This window comes from Quercus robur, chromosome 11 (genome assembly GCF_932294415.1).
Source record: "Quercus robur chromosome 11, dhQueRobu3.1, whole genome shotgun sequence".
NCBI lineage: Eukaryota > Viridiplantae > Streptophyta > Magnoliopsida > Fagales > Fagaceae > Quercus > Quercus robur.
In genome coordinates, this window is record NC_065544.1 from 54578619 (window position 1) to 54604698 (window position 26080).

At 34.8% G+C, this 26080-nt stretch overlaps 1 protein-coding gene across 2 annotated transcripts in view; it reads left to right on the plus strand.

The window, feature by feature from the left end:
• Window positions 1-1175: 1175 nt before the first annotated feature.
• The window catches only part of LOC126706180 (probable flavin-containing monooxygenase 1), a 33038-nt gene continuing 8133 nt past the window's right edge, over window positions 1176-26080 (plus strand). The window contains exons 1-5 of one of the 2 annotated variants that reach the window (XM_050405495.1): window positions 1253-1998; window positions 3069-3306; window positions 3693-3868; window positions 4603-4961; window positions 5679-6209. In XM_050405495.1, the coding sequence (XP_050261452.1) occupies window positions 1561-1998; window positions 3069-3306; window positions 3693-3868; window positions 4603-4961; window positions 5679-6021 (1554 nt within the window). In that variant the 5' untranslated portion in view covers window positions 1253-1560 and the 3' untranslated portion in view covers window positions 6022-6209. Of the gene's footprint in view, window positions 1999-3068; window positions 3307-3692; window positions 3869-4602; window positions 4962-5678; window positions 6210-26080 lie in introns of those variants that run through there. The other variant, XM_050405497.1, reaches the window with a different exon arrangement.

A 26080-nucleotide genomic window follows, 5' to 3' on the forward strand; every position in this document is an offset into this window, starting at 1 on the left:
TATACATGTGAAAAAAAAAAATGAGGCTTTTAAAAGTAATTCATATACAAATAAGCTAAAATGTTACCAAAAAAAAAGGAAAAAGAAGAAGATAATCCAAGCTCAAACAGTGGTGCATGTGTTATATTAGTGTCAAAATCGATATAAGAAAATGGATATAATTTCAACAATCCCATATTGTACAAGCCATACTAATGTACAGATTAATTGCTTTAGGTTTTGATTGATTTGCATAATCTTAGATTTTGTTGGAATGTTATATTCTTAGAATTTTTTATCCATTAGTCACTTCTCTAATATATAGGAGCTAGGTGACCATTTCAACTCGGCACTAGAAACCCACGCTCACCGTTAGAAGGGCTCAATAGAGGGTTTCATGACTCCGGTGAACAGCACAAGGGTCTAAAAATTTGGGACAAATGGAGTATTATTTAAAGAAAATACATTGAGTCAAGATTCTAATTGGGAGTTCAAATATGTAATTGAATTTAAATAAAAATATCTTAAAATATTAACGTATAAATTTGTAGGACCTCAAAATCTAACATGACAATGTATCATAAGATCAACCAAAAGTTAGATGCCTTCGATTTTATATAAATTATTATTATATTTATGTGTACTAAACATGGTAAGTAAGAAATGCTAATATTTCACATCTTTGACTGAAATAAAACTTAACTGCAGGTTTTCCCACCTAATTCAAGAATTTTTCCTTTAGTGACCCAAAATTGCGAGAAACTATGTTATATATATATATATATATGGCCATGTTATATATATATATATATATATATATATATATATATATATATATATTATAAATAACATTTATTGTTTTATTATTCTCTCAATATAAAATATATATATATATATATAAGTTTTATTATTCTCTCAATATAAAATATATATATATATATATATATATATATATATATATATATATCTCACCACATTTCACAGCCACACTATAAGTAAGGGCAAGTTAACCCTACTTTGCACCCTACCAGTTATACTTTACAGACAAACAATATCAGTGTTTCCAATAAAAAAGTATCACTATTAAAAAAGTAACACCCTTACCTTGATCTGTTTATTAATATATTTATTTTGAATTGACAATATAAATTCTTCAAATTTAAAGGTTTAAACTTCTGAGAGTTTAAAATAACCATTCAAATCCTCTCAAGTGGTTCCTCTCTTTTCTTAAGAACACCTCTAATCTAATGTATATATATGTTTAAATCACTAAATTAATAATTGAACTTTCGCTATTCTATGCAAATATTAAATGGTAATTGAACTTTCGCTATTCTATGAGCAGCCGACCAGGACAATTTGCACCTACCTTTCATTGTCTGCCATGTTCCACGGTCAGTACTAGCAAGATCAAGAATAGATAAACCATACAATTCAGTATTCACCAGAGAGAGAAAGAGGATCTAGCTTAGAATTGACAGTCTCAGTTAATCTAGTTTTGAGTGTTTTGACAGTACAGTCTCAATTTATCTATAAAGGCAGAATCATACAAATTAAGTTTGATACTCAAAACACAAAGCAATGGAGAGGCAGGTGGCTATAATTGGAGCAGGTATCAGTGGCCTTTTGGCTTGCAAGTACACTTTGTCAAAGGGTTTTCATCCAATCGTTTTTGAAGCCAAAAGCAGCATCGGAGGAGTGTGGACCAAAACCGTAGAGACCACTAAGCTCCAAACTCCAAAACCAGTATATCAGTTCTCAGATTTTCCATGGCCTTCTACAGTGGAAGAAGACTTTCCTAACCAACACCAAGTCTTTGATTATATTCAATCCTATGCTAACCATTTTGACTTGCTTAGGCACATCAAATTTAATTCCAAAGTTCTGAGCATCGAGTATGAAGGCCCATCTGAGGAAGAGATGCAATCTTGGAGTATGTGGGGTGGTATTGGTGACCCTTTTGGCTCTAAAGGGAAATGGAAGGTTATGGTAGAGGATGCTCAAAGCTTTTCAACTGAGGTATGTATGTTGTATAATATGCAAACACACATAACCTATTCGAATTGTTCTTTTTCTTGTCATGATTTTTTGTGCACTTGATATATAAGAAGTTTATTTGCTTTGGGTTAGGACCTAGGAAGCACCGACGCGGCTAGGAGGGTGCCGCACAGGAGTCTGACGTGGCCTGACGCGGGGGTGCAACCACCAACGCAACTACCCGTGCATCGGTGCCCCGTGTGTTGTTTTTTTTTTTTTTTTTTTTTTTTTTTTTTTTTTTTTTTATGGATTCGCGCTGACTCAGCTTCAATTTTCTCTGATTCGAGCCTAACAAGGCAAATTCAACCAAAATTGGGTCGTATTGGCTGGTGGCCAAAACTGACTGAAACGACCGAAACAGGCCGAAATTGAACTTGAATCATGCCGGAACAGCCAAAATCAGCTTTGAATGAGGCCCAAACATCCTAAATCTATCCTTCCTCAATTTTATTCTGAATATTTGTTGCTTCTTTTGTGCTTTCTTTTTTGTTTTGTGTTTCTTGCCTTTGAAAATATATTTGAAATGAAAAGGATAACATATAGAAAATATATAGAAAATGATGTTGTTTGCATGCTTTCCCAGCAGTGAAATATATTTGTGATCATTTGTTGTTTGCATTTGTTTTGCATGCTTTCAAAGGATGTTGTTTGCATGCTTTCCCAGAATAAAAATATATTTTTGCCTTCAAAATATATAGAAAATATAAATAAAAATATTTTTAATTGCCGCACCCGTACCTTATTTTTTCAAAAATTGTCAAGTCCCGCACCCGCATCCACACCCACACCCAAATCTGGAAACGCATCCGTATTTCATAGGTTAGGACTAGGTGGAATGGGGGATTGTGCCAATTCTTAAATTTTATCTGATTTTTAGCTAATTAAGTTTGGATTGCTTAACTAACTATATCAGATCAGTTAAAGAATTTATCTTTTACATTAGGATTTTCACGAAATCACTGTAAGGGAATCCTTGTACTGTAGAATAGTAGTGAAAATAATATTTTTTTAGAATCTTGATCTTATTCCTTCTTATGTGAATGGAAATGCAGGTACACTTAGTGGACTTTGTGATCCTCTGCATTGGGCGATTCAGTGACTTTCCAAATATTCCTGAATTCCCTCCAAACCAAGGCCCAGAAGTATTTCATGGAAAGGTGATGCACTCCATGGATTACGCTGCCATGGACTACAAAAATGCTGCTGACTTTGTTAAAGGGAAGCAAGTCACTGTTGTAGGATTCCAAAAATATGCCTTGGACATTGCTATGGAATGCTCAGTGGCCAATGGTAAGAAACACAAATTTCACTTACATTTTATATTTATATAAATAATATCTTGTAGACCAAAGTACACTTTTAACTTTTGATGTTTGAAATTGTTTTCATTTTGACATTTTACTTTTCAAAATTTTCACTTTGACTCTTCATGTATGATTCTTTTTTCATATTGGAGAAAACGAAAACTTAATCAAATATGAAAGACTAAAATGAAAATTTTAAAACATAAATGACCAAAATGAAAATGACTCCAAACTTTTAGGTCCAGAAGTGTATTTTAGTCAATAGAGTAGTTTTTGTAAATGATAAAATGCTCCTGAACAGAATTTATTTACTATGTATCCCTATGCTTAGATTTATTGTATTTGATAGGTTTTTTACCCATAAATTTGCAGGCACTGAACATCCATGTACTGTATTATACAAGATGGAACATTGGAACGTTCCTGATTACCTTCCATGGGGCGTGCCTCTTACTTATTTATACTTTAGTCGCTTCTCCGAGCTACTGGTTCACAAACCTGGTGAAGGCTTCCTACTAAGTCTCCTAGCAACACTTCTTTTCCCCGTGGTAAAATTTCTCCCTTTTTTTGAGTTTTTCTTTTTGGTGGCAGTCCTTAAGGTATGGGGTCACTATCAAACAAACTAGAAGGACATCAAACCCTTCAATTTGATTTGATTTTGGTCATTATGGTATGGATCATCATCAAACAAAGTACTTATGGTAAAACATCAAACCCTTCAATTTGATTTGATTTTGGTCATCATTTAGATTTCCTGTAATCTCTATTTGTTGGACCCTTTGCAGTTGGATTTAAAACAACACAAGTTGACCCTTAAGTAGATTTCCATCACTTTTATTTAACAGAAAATGATCATATTGATATCATGTGAAGCATAATGCATGCAAATATAATTGATTCCTATATAACACATTGCTTACTTGATCATTATCTGTCCAATAAAAATAAATTGTAGCACAGCGTTAGACAATGACTCATGAGGGGGTCTCTTTGCATTAACCCCCTCCCTCCACTATTTTCTTTTTCCTTTTTTTATTTTTTCTGTTTGGAATCCGCTTATTTTGTTGAAACTGAAAACTTTTTGCTGAAAATACTATAGATAAAAATAAATGTTAGTTAAAATAGTACAGTAAGACTCATGAATAGTACTAAAAAGTACAATAGAACTCATAAATAATAGCAAAAATAAACTGAATAGTAAAATAAGTTGGCAAAAATAATTTTTGCCGAACACACACTTAATCATAAGGTTGAAGCTTACAAAGTTTTGATCATGTAACAGAGATGGGCATTTTCTAAATTTGTTGAAAGCCATATAGAAAATAAGCTGAGGCTGGCAAAGTTTGGAATGGTACCAAAACATAGTTTCCATAAAGAAATCAATTCTTGTTTGATTGCCACGGTACCAGAAAAATTCTATGACAAAGTTGAAGAGGGAAGCATCAATTTGAAAAAGAGTAAGAGCTTCAGCTTTTGTAAAGAAGGTGTTTTGGTTAATGGTGAGGCACAACCCCTAAAGACAGATTTGGTCATATTGGCTACTGGGTTCCAGGGTGACAAAAAACTCAAAGGCATTTTTGTCTCCCCCACCTTCAAAGACTACATTGCTGGTTCGCTTGATGCGACAGTTCCCCTCTACAGGTTAGATTTTTTTTTTTTTTTGGGTTATAATTTTCTTTGAGAGGAGAAAATTAAGGAAAATTGTCCTTTTCATTAAAAAGGGAGAAAGGAGAATCATAACATTAGATTTTTTTTTTTTAAGAACATAACATTAGATTTAACAACTAGAAATGTATGAATTAACATATTATATGATAAGCAATATAAAGATAAAATTTAATTTTCTCCAACCCATTAAGCAACAATTCATAAGTCATCTACCTGAATTAAATTACATGACTCATTAAATTATTCAAACAACTCACATTACTCATGTGATTCAAATAAATAAATAGAAAGTCAAATGACTAAGATTATATGTGAATATTTATACCAATAGTTATGTAATTTGTTAAAGAAATTTTTTTTTCTAAACCAGATTAGAGGTAAATTTTGTCAAATAAGAAAGATGGAATTTTTATTTATCATTTCATCTAGGTTGACAAACAACTTCGGTTTATTTTTGGGGAATAAGTGTTAGGATAATAACTAAATTATTAAATTTATCATTCCATAATAACTTAAACTTTTAGAATGTGGACTAGTACTAGCTAGGACTAGTTTATTATAGTGCCAAGGCATGTGCACTCAAACCATGTTTGCACTTAACCTCTTATTTAAATTCACCATTTTAGAAAATATGATTAATTTATTAATAATATTACTTTGAATGACAAAATTAGATTTTGACTTCAACAGGGAATGTATTCATCCTAGAATTCCACAACTAGCAGTAATTGGATTTTCAGAAAGTATTTCAAACTTGTACACCTCAGAGATGAGATGCAGATGGCTAGCAGAGCTTCTGGACAGCACATTCAAATTGCCTAGCATCAAAGAGATGGAAAAAGATGTGGCAAAATGGGATGAGTACATGAAGAGATACTCAGGGCAATACTACAGGAGATCATGCATTGGGGCTCTTCATATATGGTACAATGATCAACTGTGCAAAGACATGGGGTGGAACCCCAAAAGAAAGAAGGGATACATTGCTGAATTGTTTGAACCTTATGGACCATTAGATTATGCTTCCCAATAAAAGAGGATATTGACAAAGTAAAAGTTGTCGCATATGACAACCAGTTGTGACTTACATGATTCATATTTAGAACCTTTGTGCATGAATGAATGACTACAGTTGTCATTCATGACCACATTTGTGTGACCTTATTATGTAAGAATAATGAACACGGAAATAATAAAAAAGCTGCTACAATATTTGCTAAATATGGAGCATCTTTGTTTTTTCTTCAAAGAATATGGAGCATACTTGTTCATGGCATACATTGCTGAATTGTCTGAACCTTATGGACCATTAGATTATGCTTCCCAATAAAAGAGGATATTGACAAAGTAAAAGTTGTCGCATATGACAACCAGTTGTGAAAGTTCAAATATGTGTATAAAACACCATTGAACGTTTAGACCCCCAATTACAAAACAACTAATTCAAGCTTTATAACAAACAACAAGTGTGCGGAAAATGAACACAAGTTATAAACAAAATTGATAAACAATCTAAGCCAATTAAAATCACATTCACAGCAGAAAATAAAATGCAAAGATTAAGGGAAGAGAGACGCAAACACAAGGACAACACACGATGTGTTATCGAAGAGGAAACCGAAGCTCTCGGCGTAAAACCTCTCCGCCACGCTCCAAGCGGTCAATAATCTACAAGAAAATGTAGTTGGGATACATGAACAGCAATAGACCCTCCAATCCTAATCTACCCGATGTACCTAAATCCTCCAAGCTTCTTGCTCCAACGAGGTTGCGCCGAACCTTTTTCTTTTCTAGCTTACCAGATTCCGCTATAATCCATAGCATCCGCCATCCTTGGCATCTTCCAATACTTCCCAAAACTCCAAAAACACTCAACACTCTAAATAGGTGTGGGTAGTGTTTGGATAGAAATATCCTCTCAATAGGTATAACAATGAAAGAGGGAATGAGAAGAGACTACAAAGATTTCTTTCTAAGAATGAGTAGCTCTCTCTAATTGGGTGGGTGTTTTGAAGAAACCCCTCTTAGGGTTTTTCTTTCTGAATGGCCACACATATTTTGTGGGAATGAGGGGTATTTATACTGGTGTGATAATGGAATGCGAAGAGTCAGTTTTTCCCAAAACAGGGTTGGCTAGCGACTTATCCTCGCGACTTGACTAAGTCGCGAGTTCAAGCCGCGAGCTAACTTAATGGTCAGTCTGGATTTTTGTCCTGTAGTGCTCCAGGTGGCATAAGTGTTCAGCTCCCCTGCATGCTCTGCGCGTGTGCAACTTTTGGCGGCTTGCAAGCCGTGAGCCTCCCGCGAGATCCAGCCGCGAGTCCCTGCTTCACTGCACAATCTTGAGCATTTCTTCACACTCTCTCACACACTACCCTTACATGATTCCCACCTAAATATAGGGTTTCTAAGTGCTATATTACAAGCAAATTTGTCACGGAATAAAGTCAACACATGGTTGATTAAATTCAACCTTACAAGTTGTGACTTACATGATTCATATTCAGAACCTTTGTGCATGAATGAATGACTACAGTTGTCATTCATGACCACATTTGTGTGACCTTATTATGTAAGAATAATGAACACGGAAATAATAAAAAAGCTGCTACAATATTTGCTAAATATGGAGCATCTTTGTTTTTTCTTCAAAGAATATGGAGCATACTTGTTCATGGCATACATTGCTGAATTGTTTGAGCCTTATGGACCATTAGATTATGCTTCCCAATAAAAGAGGATATTGACAAAGTAAAAGTTGTCGCATATGACAACCAGTTGTGACTTACATGATTCATATTCAGAACCTTTGTGCATGAATGAATGACTACAGTTGTCATTCATGACCACATTTGTGTGACCTTATTATGTAAGAATAATGAACACGGAAATAATAAAAAAGCTGCTACTATATTTGCTAAATATGGAGCATCTTTGTTTTTCTTCAAATAATATGGAGCATACTTGTTCATGGCATCGTTTGCCAAACGGCACGTAATTCCATGACATTATCTTTTTAAGGAGAATTAGCATTCGAATTCTCCCTCCTCTAGCCGACAAATTATCGAAAAATGAAATAAAATAAATCTTCCCTTCAATTATTACGTGTTTATTTTTTTTTTAATGGTGTTGGAGTCCAACTTTATCTTTATCAAAAAACAGAAAAGATATCTCTTGTATGACGTTTTGAATGTATATTCTTTCTAAGTCTTATAAAGTCATAGAACCTAAACATTATGAGAATGAGGTTGATACATAAGATAATTATTACTAAGAACAAGAATTTCCCGTACTGACTATTTAGTGGTGAAATTTGTTTCTTTCTTGATGTTTGCTGGTTATTCTTACAAATGAGACAAATAAGTTTAGCACTGTACCAATTTTCACAACTTTGCCACAACTTTATCACTTGTGGTGGAATCATAGACCCACCATTTTATTTCTACCACTTACGATTCGCTACGTGACAAAGTTGTGTAAATTGGTGTGGTGCCATGCTAAACTTACTCGAGACAAATCTTTTAACCTTTAGTCCCAAGCACTGTACAAGGGTAGTAACTAACCTCCCCAAGTCTTATGGAAAATGTTATTTAAATATCTTATCCTATCGACATCAAACTTAAGGAGCCTCAAGAGATAATAATTGAGTAGCGAAAGGAACCACGAGGGAGAATTATTGAATAAAATAAAGGGGAGAATTTTTTTTTTTTTTTTTTTTTTTTTTTTGAAAACAAATAAAGGGGAGATATTTTGATGATTTTGAATGCCTTTCAATCTGGCTTGCAGCTTTTCATGAACAAAGTTAAACTCCCACCTCACTCATTCTAGGTAATCATACGAGAATTTAAAAAGCCAAATTCCAATTTATATAAATATATATATATATATATATATATATATATATATTGTGTCAAATGAGATCTAATTAGATTAGATTTTATAATTGAATTTCAATTTTGTGTCATATGTCTTAAATTATTTATTTTTAAATAGTTTTATTTCTTAATTTTGGAGTCAAATGTAAAACCACATCATAAATATTCATTCAAGTGAGTTATTGAGTAATTTCTCAAAAAAAAAGTGAGTTATTGAATACAAAAATCAATGAGTCTAGAATTAATGAACTGTAAAAAAAAAAAAATATATATATATATATATATATATATATACATAATTAAGAATTAATAAAAAAATTAAAAATATATATAGAAAATTTACATTTTCTACCTAATAATATTCTTACAAGATTATTTTGAGTTAACAAAATATAATAATGACTATATATTAGTAGTATTTAAATTATATATGTAGAAATTATATTATGTCTTAATGTATATCTTTTAAGTATATTCATGCATATGCATAAGGTTACAAACTAATTGAAATAAATAAATGAGCTTCAATTCAAATCTTGGATTTCAAATTTAGAGAGGTGAGAGATCAAGAATTCTCAGCATTTCAATTCAATTCAATTCAGTTCAGTGGGATCATTTTTTTTTTTTTTTAATTTATCCAGAACATGTTATAGAACTCTTGGACTCCTGAATTTTGAGTAAATGGCCCAAGGTGCTGCCAAGCTAGGAGACTTGAACCCAAAGCCTCATGTGATATATGAGGCCTAGAAACAACCAGACCATACCCTTGGGTTGGTCTAATCTTCCTTCTTCCCTTTTCTTTTTTTTTTTTTTTTTTTTTTTTTTTTTTTTTTTTTCCTTTTCTTTGATAACTAATCTTCCTTCTTTTTTTCTTTTTTTTTTCTTTTTTTCTTTTTTCTTTTTAATTTATTTTTTTATCAACTGATAACAAGGAAGATTAGTGATAACTAATCTTCCTTGTTATATAGAGGTTGTTGTTTATTTTGATAAACTAGAGGTTGTTGTTATTTCATTAGCAAGATAGCTCCTTCATTTTTCGGACTTATAGTTAATATATCATATATATATATATATGTACTTTCATTGTGGTCAAATAAAACATCTCTTGCCAAGAGCCATGTAAATCAATGAATGATCTACTCATTTTCATAAGGAAAATCATGGTTCAAACCCCCTTCTCCCACTTTCCAATTATCAAAAAAATAATAATAAAGCATCTCTTTGTCTATTTTCTTTCTTGTTTTTTATTCAGAAGTAATTAAATGGAAGGCGTATAAACAAGAACTTCCTAGAAGAATAACCATCATAGTACCTACTCTCACCGAGGTTGTCCCAATTTAACACTTATTACGGACCACTATTGCTCTCCCGGGAAAGAAAAACCTAGACTTTGCCAGAGAATAACATCCATGATAACTAAAAAGTTGAATGATGATCTAACAAGCACAAACGACAATTTAGCAAGAACCATTTACAATAACAAAAATAACTGATTCATTAACAAAATTTCTAATTGATAACACATTGCTTTAATTTGTTTACTTTATACCAGATTATGCCAATTGAAAACCAAAAACTTTCTATCAACTTGAAAAGAACGTGTAACCAAAAGCCGCAAGTTACAACTGAAACACCTTTAAGAGTATTCGCATCCCATATCTTCAAACTATTCTATTTTACTTTCTCAAAAAGTCAATTAATCAATTATACAATACCATTTTACAATACACTCAGTATCCCAACTTTTATTTTACCATACTACATATTAAAATAATATAAAAATATTTCTCACTTCTCTCTCTGATCTCTATTTCTCTTACTCTCACCACCACCACCACCACCACCACCACCACCACCGTCCAGTTTCTTAGTCACACCACCCACCTCCGCTGAGCAAAATCCATAGCAAAATCAAAATCCAAATCCAAAATCAAAAATCAAAACCAGATTCCCACCACTGCTAGAAACCCACGCCGTCGCTGCCGCCATTGCACCACTTGACCCACGCCCACATCAGTCACAAACCCACTTGCCAATCCCACCTGACCCACGCCCACTTGCCAATCTCCACCACCAGAAACCACAAAAAATACGTTAAAGACTATCACGCCAATCTCGCGCCAAAATCCACCTAAATCACGCTGATCTTGCCACCAAAAAAAGAAACCCAAAAAACAATAAATTGAGAATGCCGATCACACCGATCTACCTAAAGATTATCACAGACCATGCTTTGGCCAACAGTGAGTCAGAGAGTGAGAGAGGGTAGATGAGAAAACGATGAAGAAAGAGAGAGTTGAGAAAGATAGAGAGTATCTTAGTCCAGAGAAAGAGAAGACAAAGGAGAGAGAGAATAAAATTGATTAAAAAAGAAATACAATAGTGCTACAATGCTGTCCTACATTTAGGATGATACTGTAGCAACATTGTAAATTTTTTTACAATTGGCATCATTTAGCAATCTGAATGAAGCATCATTTTAAGGGGTGTATGGTAAATCAAACCTACATTTCCCATTTCGCAGTCCCAATGGGAATGCCCTAAAAGAATGTATGTCATGTCTTTTAAACACCTCTAAAAGAAGACATGACTCTGAGAAGTCCGTTGATAGCAGGAGCTTGGAGGGCTCAAGTACATTGGGCAGACTAGGCTTGGAGGGTCTTTTGTTATTCGTGTACTCCAACTTTATTCTCTAGTAAATCGATTTCGACTTGGAGGATCGTAAAGAGATTTTTCGCCAAGTTCTTTGATTTCCTCTTCGATAACACGTCTTAGTGTTATCTTGTGGTTGCATCTCTCTTTCCTTTCTCTTGTGCTTTACTTTTATTGTTTGTTGTTCATGTTTATGCACAAGAGTAGTTATCAGTTCTTTGCGCACATTTACTCTTGTTCCGCACTTTGATTGAGTAAGAGTAAAAGCAATCTAGCCGTAATTTTAATTTGGAGGTCTATACAAGCTTTTTTGTTTTAGCACAAATCCAAGCCCCTTCAATTGGTATCAAAGCTGGTACACTTGTATCAAAGTGTGATCCTTGACCCTTTATGTATATTGTCATGGATAATGCTTTGTATGCTTCTATGGATGTTGTTGATTGTAACATGCAATGTGTTTGTGAAAATGTCACTATGAGTGTTTATCCTCATGATTGTAATGACATGTTTCATGAATCTATAGGTGTTGTTAATATTCCAAATGTCAAACTCTTGAAGAAAAAGGCTAGGAAGTTTCATGAGAATTTCAACAAGTTCATTTGTGAAAAGGATGATTTGACTGTTAAGCTCAACGAATCCAATAAATTGGTTAAAAAGTATAAGAAAATCGCTGAACATTCTCTTGAAAAACTAAAGGAGCTTGAATGTTTGAATACGGACTTGGATGCTAAACTTGTTTTGTCTAACAAACTTGTTGATGATCTTAAATGTGAAAATGAATATCTTAAAATGCATATCAAGTGTTTGATTGCTATACTTATTGCTAAAAAGGAAGTAAATCTTTGTTGCAATCATGTTGTGGTGCCTAATTTTGTGCCTACTCTGAGTTCTACCTCTAAAGACAAATCGGTGTACATTCCTCCACACAAAAGAAACCAAAAAGTGGAAAGAAAGGCTCTTAAGCCTAAGCCTTCATTTAGGTCTCATCCTAGGGATTTGAATGGATCTAAATTTGTTCCCACTTGTCACCATTGTGGTGTAATCAGTCACATAAGACGTCAATGCTCCATGTTGAAGAGAAAACAAAACCATGTTGCTAGAACCCTCCTTAAAAAGCCTAGTGGACCAAAATACATTGTTTGTCACTATTGTGGTGCTTTTGGTCATCTAAGACCTCATTGCTTTAAGTTTCAAGCTCTTAAAAGAATTAAAAGAAAATAGAAATTTGAGATTTTTGGAAGTTGCGCTTTGCAAGCTAAACCAGATTTGATTGAAAGTGGTAAGTTGTTGAAGCATGTGGTTAATGCTCTTACCTCCTTGTCTATGTGCACATCTGGTTTTCATTCTTCCAACCCTTATCTCACTTCTTATGAGATACTCATTCCAAAAAATCGTTCCATTTGGATGAGGAAGGGTTGCTATGATTGAGTTTATGCTCTTTTGATCCTTGATCTAATTCTTTCAATCTTTGTAGGATTCTTCATGCATTAAATGCTTCATACTCATGCATTTGTGCAACATGCAAATCTTTATATGCATTGTTTTGTTTTTGTTTTTTATCTTACTTTTATGTCTTTATTTTGTGTGTGAAAAATCCAAAACCACATAAAAAGTGAAAAATTCAAAAAGTTTGATCGTATATATTTAAGCACATTTCACATGTGAGTTTGGCCTAGTACCCCTGTACTAATGACATAGTACATTTACAAACTTAGCTTGTTATGTATTCACATTTTCTAAGTGCGAGCAACATCTATAAATCTATGTTTTGATTGTTGTAAATAGATTTTCAAGCTTGTCATGAATGATTGGTCAATAGATTTATTTGATCTTGATATATGCGTAGACTTGTGTCTATATATCTCCTCACTTTTTTTTTCTTTTTCAAAGAGCTCTATAAATTTGAAAGCTCGAATATGTGTTAAAAACACAAGAGCTATTTAGACCCCCAAATTAAATATTACGGCTCGATTGATTTTACTCTAACTTATACTAAGTGCGGAATAAAGCAAATGCAAGCAAATAAACAATATAACTACTCTAAACCATATTCAATAAAATACAGCAGTAATATGAAAGTTAAAAGAGTAGGGAAGAAGAATGCAAATACAAGATAACACGCCGATGTGTTATCGAAGAGAAAACCGAAGTACTCAGCGTAAAACCTCTCTGCCCCCCTTCAAGCGGTAAATCGATTTACTAGACAATCAGTTAGGATACATAAGTGGCAAGAGACCCTCCAAGCCTAATCTACCCAATGCACCTAAGTCCCCCAAGCTCCTACTCCAACAAGGCTTCTTGGAACCGTATATTGTCTAACTCTCCGAATCCCGTAATACGCCCGATTGCATCCGCCAAAGTTTGGCTTCTTCTAATGCTTCCCAGCAGCACCAAAACCTCACTTGAAACTCAAAATAGGTGTGGTAAGTGTTTGGGCTATCAACCTCTCAAGGATATATAAATGGAAATGTAGAAGTTGAGGAAAAACCATAATGGATTGTATAGAGAAATGTGGGTATAACAATCTCTAACTCTTAAGGATAGTGTCTAGGGTTTTCTCTCAGAAGCACTCCTCAACATTTGTGGGTAATGAGGGTATATATAGTGTGGGTACAGATAATGTGTATCAGATATGACAGTTCAGTAAAACAGAATGTTTTGCGGGTACCTCGCAAAAGGCCTTACCCGCAAGACATTCACGAAAACCAGTTGTCTCCATCCTGTCCTGACTCTTCGCATTTCAATTATGTGTAAGGCATATGCTTCACTTCATGGGAAGCGTACTCGTGAGCTACCCGCGAAAACTGTTTTAGTCTTCAATTGCCTTGAGTCTTCACAAATACTCTCTCTCTGACACACAACTTTTACAAATAAATCCCACATAAAATGCAGGGTACATAAGATTGAACAAAATACAATCAAATTTGGCATGAAATTAAAGCCAACATAAACTAGTTGTAAATTACAACTTTACAATCTCCCCCATTGACAATTCCGTGACAAAACCCCTAAAACAGACTCTAGACTTAAACGTGAGTTTGGAAACAGTGACAACACTCACTCACACCTAATCTAGAAGCTGTGAAGCACTTACATGTATATACTTGTAACCTGAAACACTTGCACACAAACAAAACTTTCATTAAACTTATGATAAGTTGAATACACGGTACGTATATAAACAAGTGAAATTTGATTAAGTTTGTAAACACTATATAAATAGTTAAGCATATCTTGATCATACAAGAACAGTCATTAAAGAATGACTACAATGATCATTTAACTAGTAAGTGATCATTCGAACATGCAATGCAATTAAGAACAATACGAGGGTCAATTGCATGTCCAACACACAATCAATGCAAAATACACGAAGTATTTGCATCATATGTTCATGCATTATTTAACTTACATGTGTAGTGTATGCACTCTAAGTATTTGATAAAAAGCTCAAATGGCATTTTCTCGCTATTTTGGGCTCCGATGAGTACTAATTTTTGGGTATTAATATGATTATGCATGTTTATCATGTATTGATTATTGGTTGTGTGTTTTACACACTTTGCCCCATGAGTGCTTGCTCATGCATTAGTCATGCATCTCACATGCACACTAGATACACCTTTGCTATACACACTCTAACACTTGACATGTTTTGCATTCACTCATGCTAAGTTTTTTTTATACCTTTTAGCACATATAACATGTTCTTGTGTCCTTGTCATGCTTTGGTCTACACTTTGTTCCATCATCCTTGGCATTTCATGTATACTTTATGCTTTATAGCATTGTGTCTTTAAGATGTTTTACCTTTCGTTTGAGCTTCATTTTCTCATTCATCTTACACCCCTCATGCATCATTACCCTTGTTCATATCTTCTTTTCTTTCTCTTCTTCCTCTTAATTCATTTGTCTATTTGTAACAAAAAGGGGGAGAGTATACTAGATAGTATACCGGAGTGTTTCGTTGTATCTATATGACTCATGTACACATTCTCAGAAGGAGAAATTCTATCTCGTGCACATTCATAGGGGGAGAAAGCCATAAGGGATATGCATATACAAAGAGGGAGAAGACATTTCTTTTATGAGAAAACTTTGTTTTGTCTTGTTTTACCTTATGCTTGTTTTCTCGTTACTTTTTGGTACTTTGAGTTACATTTAGGCTGTGTTTGGTTCGCGTAAAAGTATTTTCGGAAAATATTCCATTTTCCAGAAATGCTATTTTCCAGAAAGGAAAACGTTTTCATGTGTTTGGCTATCACAAAATTCGTTTTACGGAAAATTAATTCCGGTATTTGGTTCATTCAAACATTTTTACAGAAAATGCATCAAATCAGGCAAAAGAAACCAAAACCCAACAAAAGAAAATGAATCAACGACGAGCGACGAGCGGTGCGATCGTCGATCGACGAGCGGTGCAACGAGCGATGAGCGACGAGCGGTGCAACGAGCGGTGCAATGAGCGACGAGAGGTGCGATCGTCGATCGACGAGCGCGCTTGTCAAACGCACACCGCTCGTCAATCGCGCCACTCGTTGCACGAGCGCACCGCGCGATCGATGAGATCGCAATCGTCGATCGCGCCGCTCGTTGGCGCGGTGCGATCGTCCAACGAGCAGCGCGATTGACGATTGGGGCTCTCCGATCTGGGCTCTCTCTTCTCTCACTCTCTCTCTGATCTGGGCTCTCTCTTCTCTCTCTCTCTCTCTCTCTCTCTCTCTCTCTCTCTCTCTCTCTCTCCGAAAATGAATTGAAGTGAAAATGAGGGTGGAAAATCATTTCCGGGTCAAAGGTGAAAATTTCGGTCAACAGGAAGCTATTTTCCGGAAAATGAAATTTACCGTCGCTGCCAAACGCCTGGGTTTGGGGGAAAATGATTTCCTGAAATCATTTTCCCCCAAAACAAACACACCCTTAGTATCTATGCTTTGTTATTCTCATCGCAACGTGTTTATGTGTTGGACATGCATATATCCTTATATTGTTATGCTTTATTGGTTGTAAGTTTGAATGATCATTTGTTTTGTTATACAATCATTGTAGTCATTTCCATATGACTATCATGTGTTTGATCAAGTTGCTCATATGTTTCACATCTTGTTTACTTGATCGATCTTTAGTTGTTACATTATACTTGTCCTTTTATTACTTGCTTTACCTTGAGGGTCTAATGTGTTTTGTGCAAGTGTTTCAGGTTACAAGTATATATGTTCTAAATTTATCACAAGTTTTAGATTTAGGTTTGAGTGAGTTTTACCACTGTTCCCAAACTCAGGTTTAAGTCTAGAGTCTGTAATAGGGTGTTTTGTCACGGAATAGCCAAAAAGGGAGATTGTAAAGTTGTGATTTACAACTATGTTTTATGTTGGCTTTATTCCTTAACAAAAAGTGTTGTAATTGCATTAATTTATTTCCTTGTATTTTGTGGGATTTTATTGTATTGGGTTTAGTATTAAGTTAGTGAAGATTCGAGAATGAAATAAAGAATCTGTGCAATTTCGTGACTACCTCGCGAGAAGTTCACGAGAAGAGCAACCCGCAAAAAAGGCATGTGAGAAGCACATGACTGAAAGCTAAAAAGTCATGCCAGATTGTCAGTTTCGTGAGTGTCTCGCGGGTAAGGCCTTCTCGCTAAGTACTTACAAAACATTCTACCTAGAGGATTTTAAGTGTGACTTTCTTACCCTTCCCCTATACTATATATACCCTCATTACCCACAAAAGTATAAGAGGCCAATTCAAAGAGAAAACCCCTAAATAGGTTTTCTACAACACACACATCCATCTTTTAGAGAAAGAGCTACTCATCCTTAGAGAGAAATCATTATAGCCTCTTCTCCTTAGAGAGAAATCATTATAGCCTCTTCTCCTTCACATATCTTTGAAGCTTGGGAAGCTTTGGGGATTTGCCCAAAGAAGCCAATAAGACTTGATGGATGCAATCGGGCATATTGCGGGATCCAAAAAGCTAGAGGAGACATGACTCCGAAAAGTCCGCCGGTAGCAGGAGCATGAAGGGCTCAAGTACATTGGGTAAACTAAACTTGGAGGGTCTTTTATTATTCATGTACTCCAAATTTATTCTCTAGTAGATCAATTTCGACTTGAAGGGTCGCAGAGAGGTTTTTTGCAGAGTTCTTCGTTTTCCTCTTCAATAACACGTCTTGGTGTTATTTTGTGTTTGCATCTTTCTTCCGTTTCTCTTGTGCTTTACTTTTATGGTTTGTTGTTCATGTTTATGCACTAGAGTAGTTATCGATTCTTTGCGCACATTTACTCTTGTTCCGTACTATGATTAAGTAAGAGTAAAATCAATCTAGCCATAATTTTAATTTAGGGCCTAAACAACCTCTTGTGTTTTAGCACAAATCCAAGCCCTTTCACCAATTTATCAAGGAATGCATTCATCCATGAATTTCACAATTAGCAGCAATTGGTTTCTCAGAGAGTGTTTCAAACTTGTACACCTTTGAGATGTGAATGTTCAAATAGTTTGTAAAACCCCCAAATTATAAATTACCAATTCAAGCTTATTATCAAACAATGTATGTGCGGAATATGAAAATAAGCTAAAACAGAATTAATAAAACAATCTAAACCAAATAAAATCACAACCATTGTAGAAATTAAATGGCAAAGATTAAGGGAAGAGAGATGCAAATATAAAGACAACATAGTGATGTGTTATCGAAGAGGAAATCAAAGTCCTCAGTGTAAAACCTCTCTGACGCCCTCCAAGCGGTCAATAATTCACTAGAGAATAAAGTTGGGATACATGAATAGCAAAAGACCCTCTAAGCCTAATCTACCAAATGTACCTAAGCCCTCCAAGCTTCTTGCTCAAACGAGATTACTTCGAACCTTTGTCTTTTCTAGCTTACCGAATCCCGCTATAGCCCATAGCATCAACCAATATCAATTGGTCCCTTCCTAACTATTTCCCATGCACCAAATAGCCTCCTCACAGATATGGGTATGGTGAGAAAAGGTTTTGGCTAATGTACCTTTCAAAAATGTATCAATGGAGAGTGTGAGAGTAAAGAAATTTAGAAAATCAAAGGATGAAGATTGTGAATGAGTCAATCTTGTTTTTCTCTAAGGTTTCTCTCTCAAAATTCTTTCTGAAAGCTCTCTACAATACGTAAGTATAAGGGGTATTTATACTGGGGTGTGTTTGGAATGCGAAAGATCCGTTTTTCGCAAACAGAGTGGTCCAGAGACTTGACCTCGCAACTTAACTAAGTCGTGAGTTTGAGTCGCGAGCTAATTGTTTGGCCAGACTAGAAGTTTTGTCCTGTAGTGCTCCAGCTGGCGTGACCCTTCAGCTCCTCTCCATGTTTCACACGTGTGCCAGCTTTGGCAACTTGCAAGTCGCGAGCTAATCGCGAGATCCAGTCGTGAGGCCCTACTGAGTGCACATTCTTGAACTTTTCTTCACACTCTCTCACACACTACCCTTACATGATTCCCACTTAAATACAGGGTTTCTAAATACTGAATTACAAGCAAATTTGACACGAAATAAAGCCAACAAAATGGTTGATTAAATTCAACCTTACAAGATGAGATGCCGATGGCTGGCAGAGCTTCTTGACAGCACATTCAAATTGTCCAGCATTAAAGATGAAAGTTCAAAAACGTGTACAAAACACCTTTGAACGTTTAGACCCCTAAATTACAACTTAACCAATACAAGCAATATGTCAAACAACTAGCGTGCGGAAACTTAACACATGCTATAATACGAAATTGGTTAAAGACTATCTAAGCCATAACAAAATAAAACCACAGCAGATAATAAAAAGGTAAAGATAGAGAGGAAGGAAGATGCAAACACAAAGACAACACGCAATGTGTTATCGAAGAGGAAACCGAAGTCCTCGGCGAAAAACCTCTCCGCCGCCCTCCAAGCGGTAAACAATCCACTAGAAAATACAGTCGGGATACAAGGACAGCAATAGACCCTCCAAGCCTAATCTACCCAGTGCACCTAAGCCCTCCAAGTTTCTTGCTCCAACGAGGTTGCGCCGAACCTTTTTCTTTTCTAGCTTCCCAGATTCCGCTACTAGACCGTAGCATCAACCAATGAAGATTGGTTTCTTCCTAACTGCTTCCCAGAAATCCAAACAACTGTCTCACAGTGATGATGATGGTGAGAACCAGGTTTGGTATAATGCCTCTCAAGGATTTGACAATGGAGAGGAAGAGAGTAGAGGAATTTGAAGAGACTCTAAGGTATAGATTGTAGGTGAAACAATCTTGTTTTTCTTTAGGGTTTCTCTCTCAAAATTCTCTCTGGAAGCTCTCTTTCAATCGTGGGTAAAAGGGGTATTTATACTGGAGTGAGAGAGGAATGTGAAACGTCAGGTTTTACAAAACAGGGGTGGCTCGCGGCTTGACCTCGCGGCTTGACTAAGTCGCGAGATCCAGTCGCGAGTTAACCGTATGGCCAGTTGTCCTGTTTTGTCCTGTAGTGCTCCAGCTAGCATGACTGTTCATCTTCCAGCATGCTTGGCACGTGTGCTGCTTCTGGCGGCTTGCAGCCACGAGTCACCCGCGAGTCCCAGCCGCGAGTCTCTGTTTTCTTGCACACTCTTGAGCAATCTTCACTCTATCTCACTCACTACCCTTACAACAAACCCACCTAAATACAGGGTTACTAAATGCTGAATTACAAGCAAATTTGACACGGAATAAAGCCAATTAGATGGTTGAATAAATTCAACCTTACAAAAGACATGGAAAAAAATGTGGAAATATGGGATGAATACATGAAGACATACTCTAGGCAACACTACAGGAGATCCTGCGTTAGTGCTATTCAAATATGGTACAGTGAGCAACTGTGCAAAGACAAGGGATGGAACCCCAAAAGAAAGAAGGGATTCATTGCTGAATTGCTTGAGCCTTATGGACCATTAGATTATGTTTCCTTATAAAGTGGTCACATTACATCTTCTAGTTCTGATTCATGGCCTTGTGGATGCATCAACTACGCTTTGTATCACTCCCATTTCACACTATCATGTCCAAACTTTCCATAGAATGTCCACAATTTGTGTGCAGTGTGTACAACTGGTGTAAAGTGAGGAATGCGAAACAATAATTTTCCTTGTTTTTATGTGCTATGAATCCTTATGTAGGAATAATGAATCCATCGAAGGATAAGAGAAGAAGGTGGCATATGAAGTACTATACTCGTGCATAGCATCAGGTCATCAACTAACATCTAGCAACACAATATTTAAGACAAGCAATGATGGTTTTGAGCTTAGCTCTCTAGCGAAATTTGTTTTTATCTACGTTAAGTAATTTGCAATATTTGTCCAAATTAAAGCTGATTTTATTAAGTAAAAAATAAAATAAATTTTCTTTTTGATTGAAGCTGATTTTATGTGCCATGATATTTCTGGTACAATCCATTTCCAGATACTTTTGGCTGTGCTAGGATTTTTATTGAAGCCAACGGACAAGAGACCAGAAAAAGGCCGATAGCCATATCTAAAAGTTGCTGCCTTAGTTTGGACCAATATGGGCCAGTGGTACGTAATGGTCCTGGATTTCTCTAGACTTGGACCACCCTCTAGATACCCCTAGTTCTCTTCAAAGGAAAGAAAAAGATAAGTATTGAAAAGATGCTTTAGACCCCTTGGGATGATTTTACTTAGAATTAAACAACTTTGCAAATTAACTAATTAAAACTATTAATTGATTTTCACTTAATTAACCACAAAGTACAAGTCAACAATTATAATCAAAGTGTTGTAAAATAAATAACTTAGTCAATTGGTGATGAAGTGAAAAACCTATGAACGCATTCATAGAAAAAAACCCTAGGGGGGTTAAAATCCTAACCCCACAAAAAGAATTCAGTATTCAGAATTAAAATTTACAACTGACATATACTCATATCCCTAGTCTTTACACGAGCTGATCATAATTACAGATAGGTTAGTGAAAGAGATTCATATATGAAAAGTTCAAAATTTTGGAACTAGTGTAAGATCTCATTAATAAGTTAAACAACCGAATAGTGTTAATGGTCAAGCTTTTGAACTAGATTGTAAAACTTCTTTTCTTATAGTGAATTGCATTACTTAGGATAGAGGTGCCCCTTAATGGTTTTTCCTTTAGAATGTTCTCCATCAATTTTTACTTCATCACCAATATTGTGTTTTTTTTGTGTTTTTATTTATTTAAATTTATAGTTTGATTTATACAATGGGAAAAAAGGGGACTAGAACCTTAAACATCTCTATTAGAAACTCTTTTTTTTTTTTTTTTTTTTGAGTAAACTATTAGAAACTCTAAGATCTGCCAATTGAGCTATAAGGCATTTGGCTCGTGTTTCTTATGTTTGGTTCTTTGATTTTCAAATGTGGTATTTATTAAGGCTTGATTAATTATTCAAAGTTGTAATCACCCAATGGGCTTAGGTTAATTAATTGTCAATTAATCCATATAATTAACCAGGGGTCTAAAAGAAGTTTTCAGAAATGTTAAATTACATGCTTAAAACTTCCCAAACCATGTGGAAAATCTCTAGAAACCATCTTCAAGATGCCAAAATGGCAAGATTGAAGTACAGAGAAATTTCAAATAAAAATGTGTACAACTCAGAATTATTTTCCTTTTGTCCTTACCTAATTATGGCCAAGCCAAAGCAATAAAATACTCCCTCCGTCCCACTTTGTTTGTCCTCTATTCTATTTTGGTATGTCCCAAAATATTGTCCTGTTTCTAAAAATAAAAGTCATTAATCTACTGATATTCCTATTATACCCCTATTAATTTACTAATTCAATTTTTTGATAAATTTATTTAAGGGTAGTTTTGGAAACTTATACATTTTTAAGAGGTAGACAAGACAATAAATGATGTTTCCTTAAAAAGTTTGACTTTTCAAATAGGACAAACAAAATGGGACGGAGGGAGTATATGAATAGAAAATTATGATGTCAACGTGCCACAGAGGTTCAGGAGGACAGGTCATTTAAGGTTTTTTTTTTTTTTTTTTTTTTTTTGAAGTACAGAATGAGTTAATTAATGTTAATCATAAAAAAAAAAAAAATATATATATATATATATATATATATTAATTAATGTTTCAACTCCATCAACCATCATTGATGGAAAATAGTAGCATCTTCTAATCCCAATCTCAATAAATTTATGGCAAACACATTCCGATGATCTGCATGTTTATATAGACATAAAAGAATATGGCATTAATAAATAAAAGTTTTTTAAAAGAAAAAAAAAATTGTACTAAAATATCACAGGATTTAGCGCCTTAGCGGTTGGTTTCAACCTTTCACATTAAATATGAAGAGAATTAGTTGGCATATCTCTAGCAATGAAATAGAAAATGCCAAGGATCACCTTATCCAATTTTCAAATAGATACACTACACTGCAGGCCAAAAAAAAAAAAAAGGGACACACCACACAAGCAGCCAACTCTAAAAAAAGTCTAACATATTGATGTAATATCATGATTACTTTACACAATTATTATTGACTTTTCAGTCCATTATTTCTTAGGATTCAAACTTACCAATTTGCAGCCAAATTAATAGAGTTTAAGGAAGTGTTTTATTTTCACTTGAATATTGAAATTACATCAGTTTTAATTGTTCCCTTGTCCAAATTACATGCTCCAATTTTGGGACCTCATACAAAAACGGAACTATCTCATTTGGTTACTTTACCTTCTTTTTTTCTTTTTTTTTGGTTATAACAAGTGGGAGTGAAGAGATCTAAAGATTATGAACCCAAATAATGCCCAAACTCTCACTTACTAAGTGAGGGCCATATCATTACGTGAATACGAAGCTTTTTACTTAATGCTTATTTGCTTATTTTATGGTAATTAACAAAAATACATTATACATGTGGAAAAAAAATGAGTCTTTTTACAGGTATACATATGCAAATAAGCTAAAATGTTATAATAAATAAATAAATAAGAGAGGAAGAGAAGATAATCCAGGCTCAAACAGTGGGGTATTATATTAGTGTCAAAATCGATATAAGAAAATGGATATAATTTCAACAATACCATATTTTACAAGCCATATTGGAATGTTATATTCTTAGAATTTTTTTTATCCATTAGTCATCTCTAATATAGGAGCTAGGTAACCATTTCAACTCCGCACTAGAGACCCACGTTCACCGTTAGAAGGGCTCAATAGAGGGTTTCATGACTCCGGTGAACTCTGGTAACAGCACAAGAACCAAGAGCAGCCTAGACAACCATAGATCCCACTTGCAGAGAAAGAGATAGAAAAAGAGAAATGTTATTTTAGGTTCCATTTAGTTTGAGGGGTGCAAAAGTGAGAGATTAGAAAATAGGAAATAAATAGAAAAGTAGGAAAACAAAAAAGATTTAGGACCCATTTGGTTTCCCCATCACTCAATTTTCCTAACTCAGTTTCCAAACTCATAACTAAAACTCAAAACTCATCACTCAGTTCTCAAATCTCAATTTCACTGAAAAATCCCAAAACTCCTATTTGGTTTAAAAACCCAATCACATAACTCATCTTTTTAAGTCAACTTTTTGCTAAAGTTGTGGACCCCACCCACTGACACTACACAGTGGTGACACTGACACTTCACAGTGGTGAAACCGTTTCCTACCCCCGCGTCCAGGTTCTTTTCTTCTTTTCTTTTTTTCCTCTCCTTCATTTCATCCCATCAGAAAACCACTTCTTTTTTTTTTTCCCTCGCCTCCCACATCAACACAAAAGCACAACATAACAAGTCCTCTTTCGGTTTCCAATCTTCCTTCATTTTTCAATTTCAGTTTCCTACCCACGAGACCCACTTAACACACCTCTTTCTAGCACTGAAATTGTACGCCTCACCCTTCACTGAACCAAGATTATGGACAGGGGCAGTGAGCACGTGATGGTGACGATCTAGTCTTGCTCTCTCTCTAATGCCACACAAAAAAGTCCAAAAGAATGCATAGCAAACCCAAACCACAAACATAGCAAACCCAAACTCAGAATCCTTAGATTAGATACCCAAATCACGAAATTAGACACATAGATGAACTGATCTAGACTGAGCTTGAACTGATCATACAATGGCTCATGGTGGTTGCTCCTGATGGTGACGGTGGTTACTCGTGGTGGTTTCTTTGTTTCTCCCCTCTTCAATCTATATTTGGTTTTTTTTTTCCTCTCTTCTCTGTTTCTTTCTCAACTATTTTTGGTTGGTTTGAATCTGTGGTTATTGGGTTTAAAGTGGTGGGTTGTTTTAGTGGTTGCTAGCTTCAGATTGGTGATGGTGGGTTTCGGTGGTGGTCATTTGGGTGTTGGCTGGGTTTCACGGTGGAGATCTAGTTTAAGTCACGGTGGAGATCGGGTTATGGATCACGGTGGAGAATGGGTTTGAGATTGGGTTTTTGGGTTTTAGTTGTTTCTCGGTCTCAGTTCTTGTGGTAGAGGCATGGCTTGAATCGATTAGGGCTAGGTTAAATCGGTTAAGGCTAGTTTTGTGTTTCGGTGGTGTGGATTGACAGTTGGTTTTTTGGGTTGATTTTGTTGTTTTGGCAATGGCTGAGTTTCAATTTCACGGTGGTTGTTGGCAGCACTGGGTTTGTTATGGTGGTGCTTGCAACTATAATGTCAAACAAACCCTAAACGGACATAACAACACACAAGCTACAAGCCCCACAGAGTTCGAAAATTTACATTGGTGTCATTGAGTTATGTATCTTAGTTTTTGAAAACACCCATTTCTTGTTTTCTATTTCCATCACTCTAACTCAAATTTTTGAGTTTTGAGTGATGGAAACACAATGTGAAAATCAAGCCAAAAAAAAATTGTGTGGGTCCCACATGTTTTGAGAACTCAATTATGAGTTTTGAGTGATATGATCCAAAACTACTCTAAACCAATCAGACCCTTAGTTTTTTTTTGTATATGTTTGATTGGGAGGATAGAAAAGTAGAGATATGAAAAACTCATTTGTTTGGTTGTGATGAAAAATGAAAGGGTAGAAAATAAAAAAATGTATAAATTTATTTATATGTCCCTATTATATAATATAACAAATAGTTTTTTTTAATCATTAAATAAAAAAATATTTTCCACTATATCATATTATTTTATTTTATATATATTAGTGGTGAAAGCCACCAGTTAATTCAAAAAATAAAAAATAAAAAACCCACTTTTTTTATTTGAACAACACGTTGACAGAAACAAATCAAAAAATAAAATATTTTAAAAAAAAAGTTTCTGTTTGATTCAACGAACAAACAAAAGAAGAAGAAAAAAAACAATAGTAGCAAAAACAAACAAACCGAAACAAATGACCATATGACAAAAAGTGAAATATCAAATGAAAAAAAAAAAAAAAAAGAATCACCGTTTATGCATGTAGGTGCTCACGAGGACTTTTTGATCCTTATCTTTTTATCCGGTTTTCACTTTAGTATTTTCTTCTATTTGGAGAAAAAACATTTTGGTAGGTTTGGGAAAAAAACACCCAATTCTCACCAGTTTTCTACCCATATATATATATATATATATGGGTTCAAGTTAC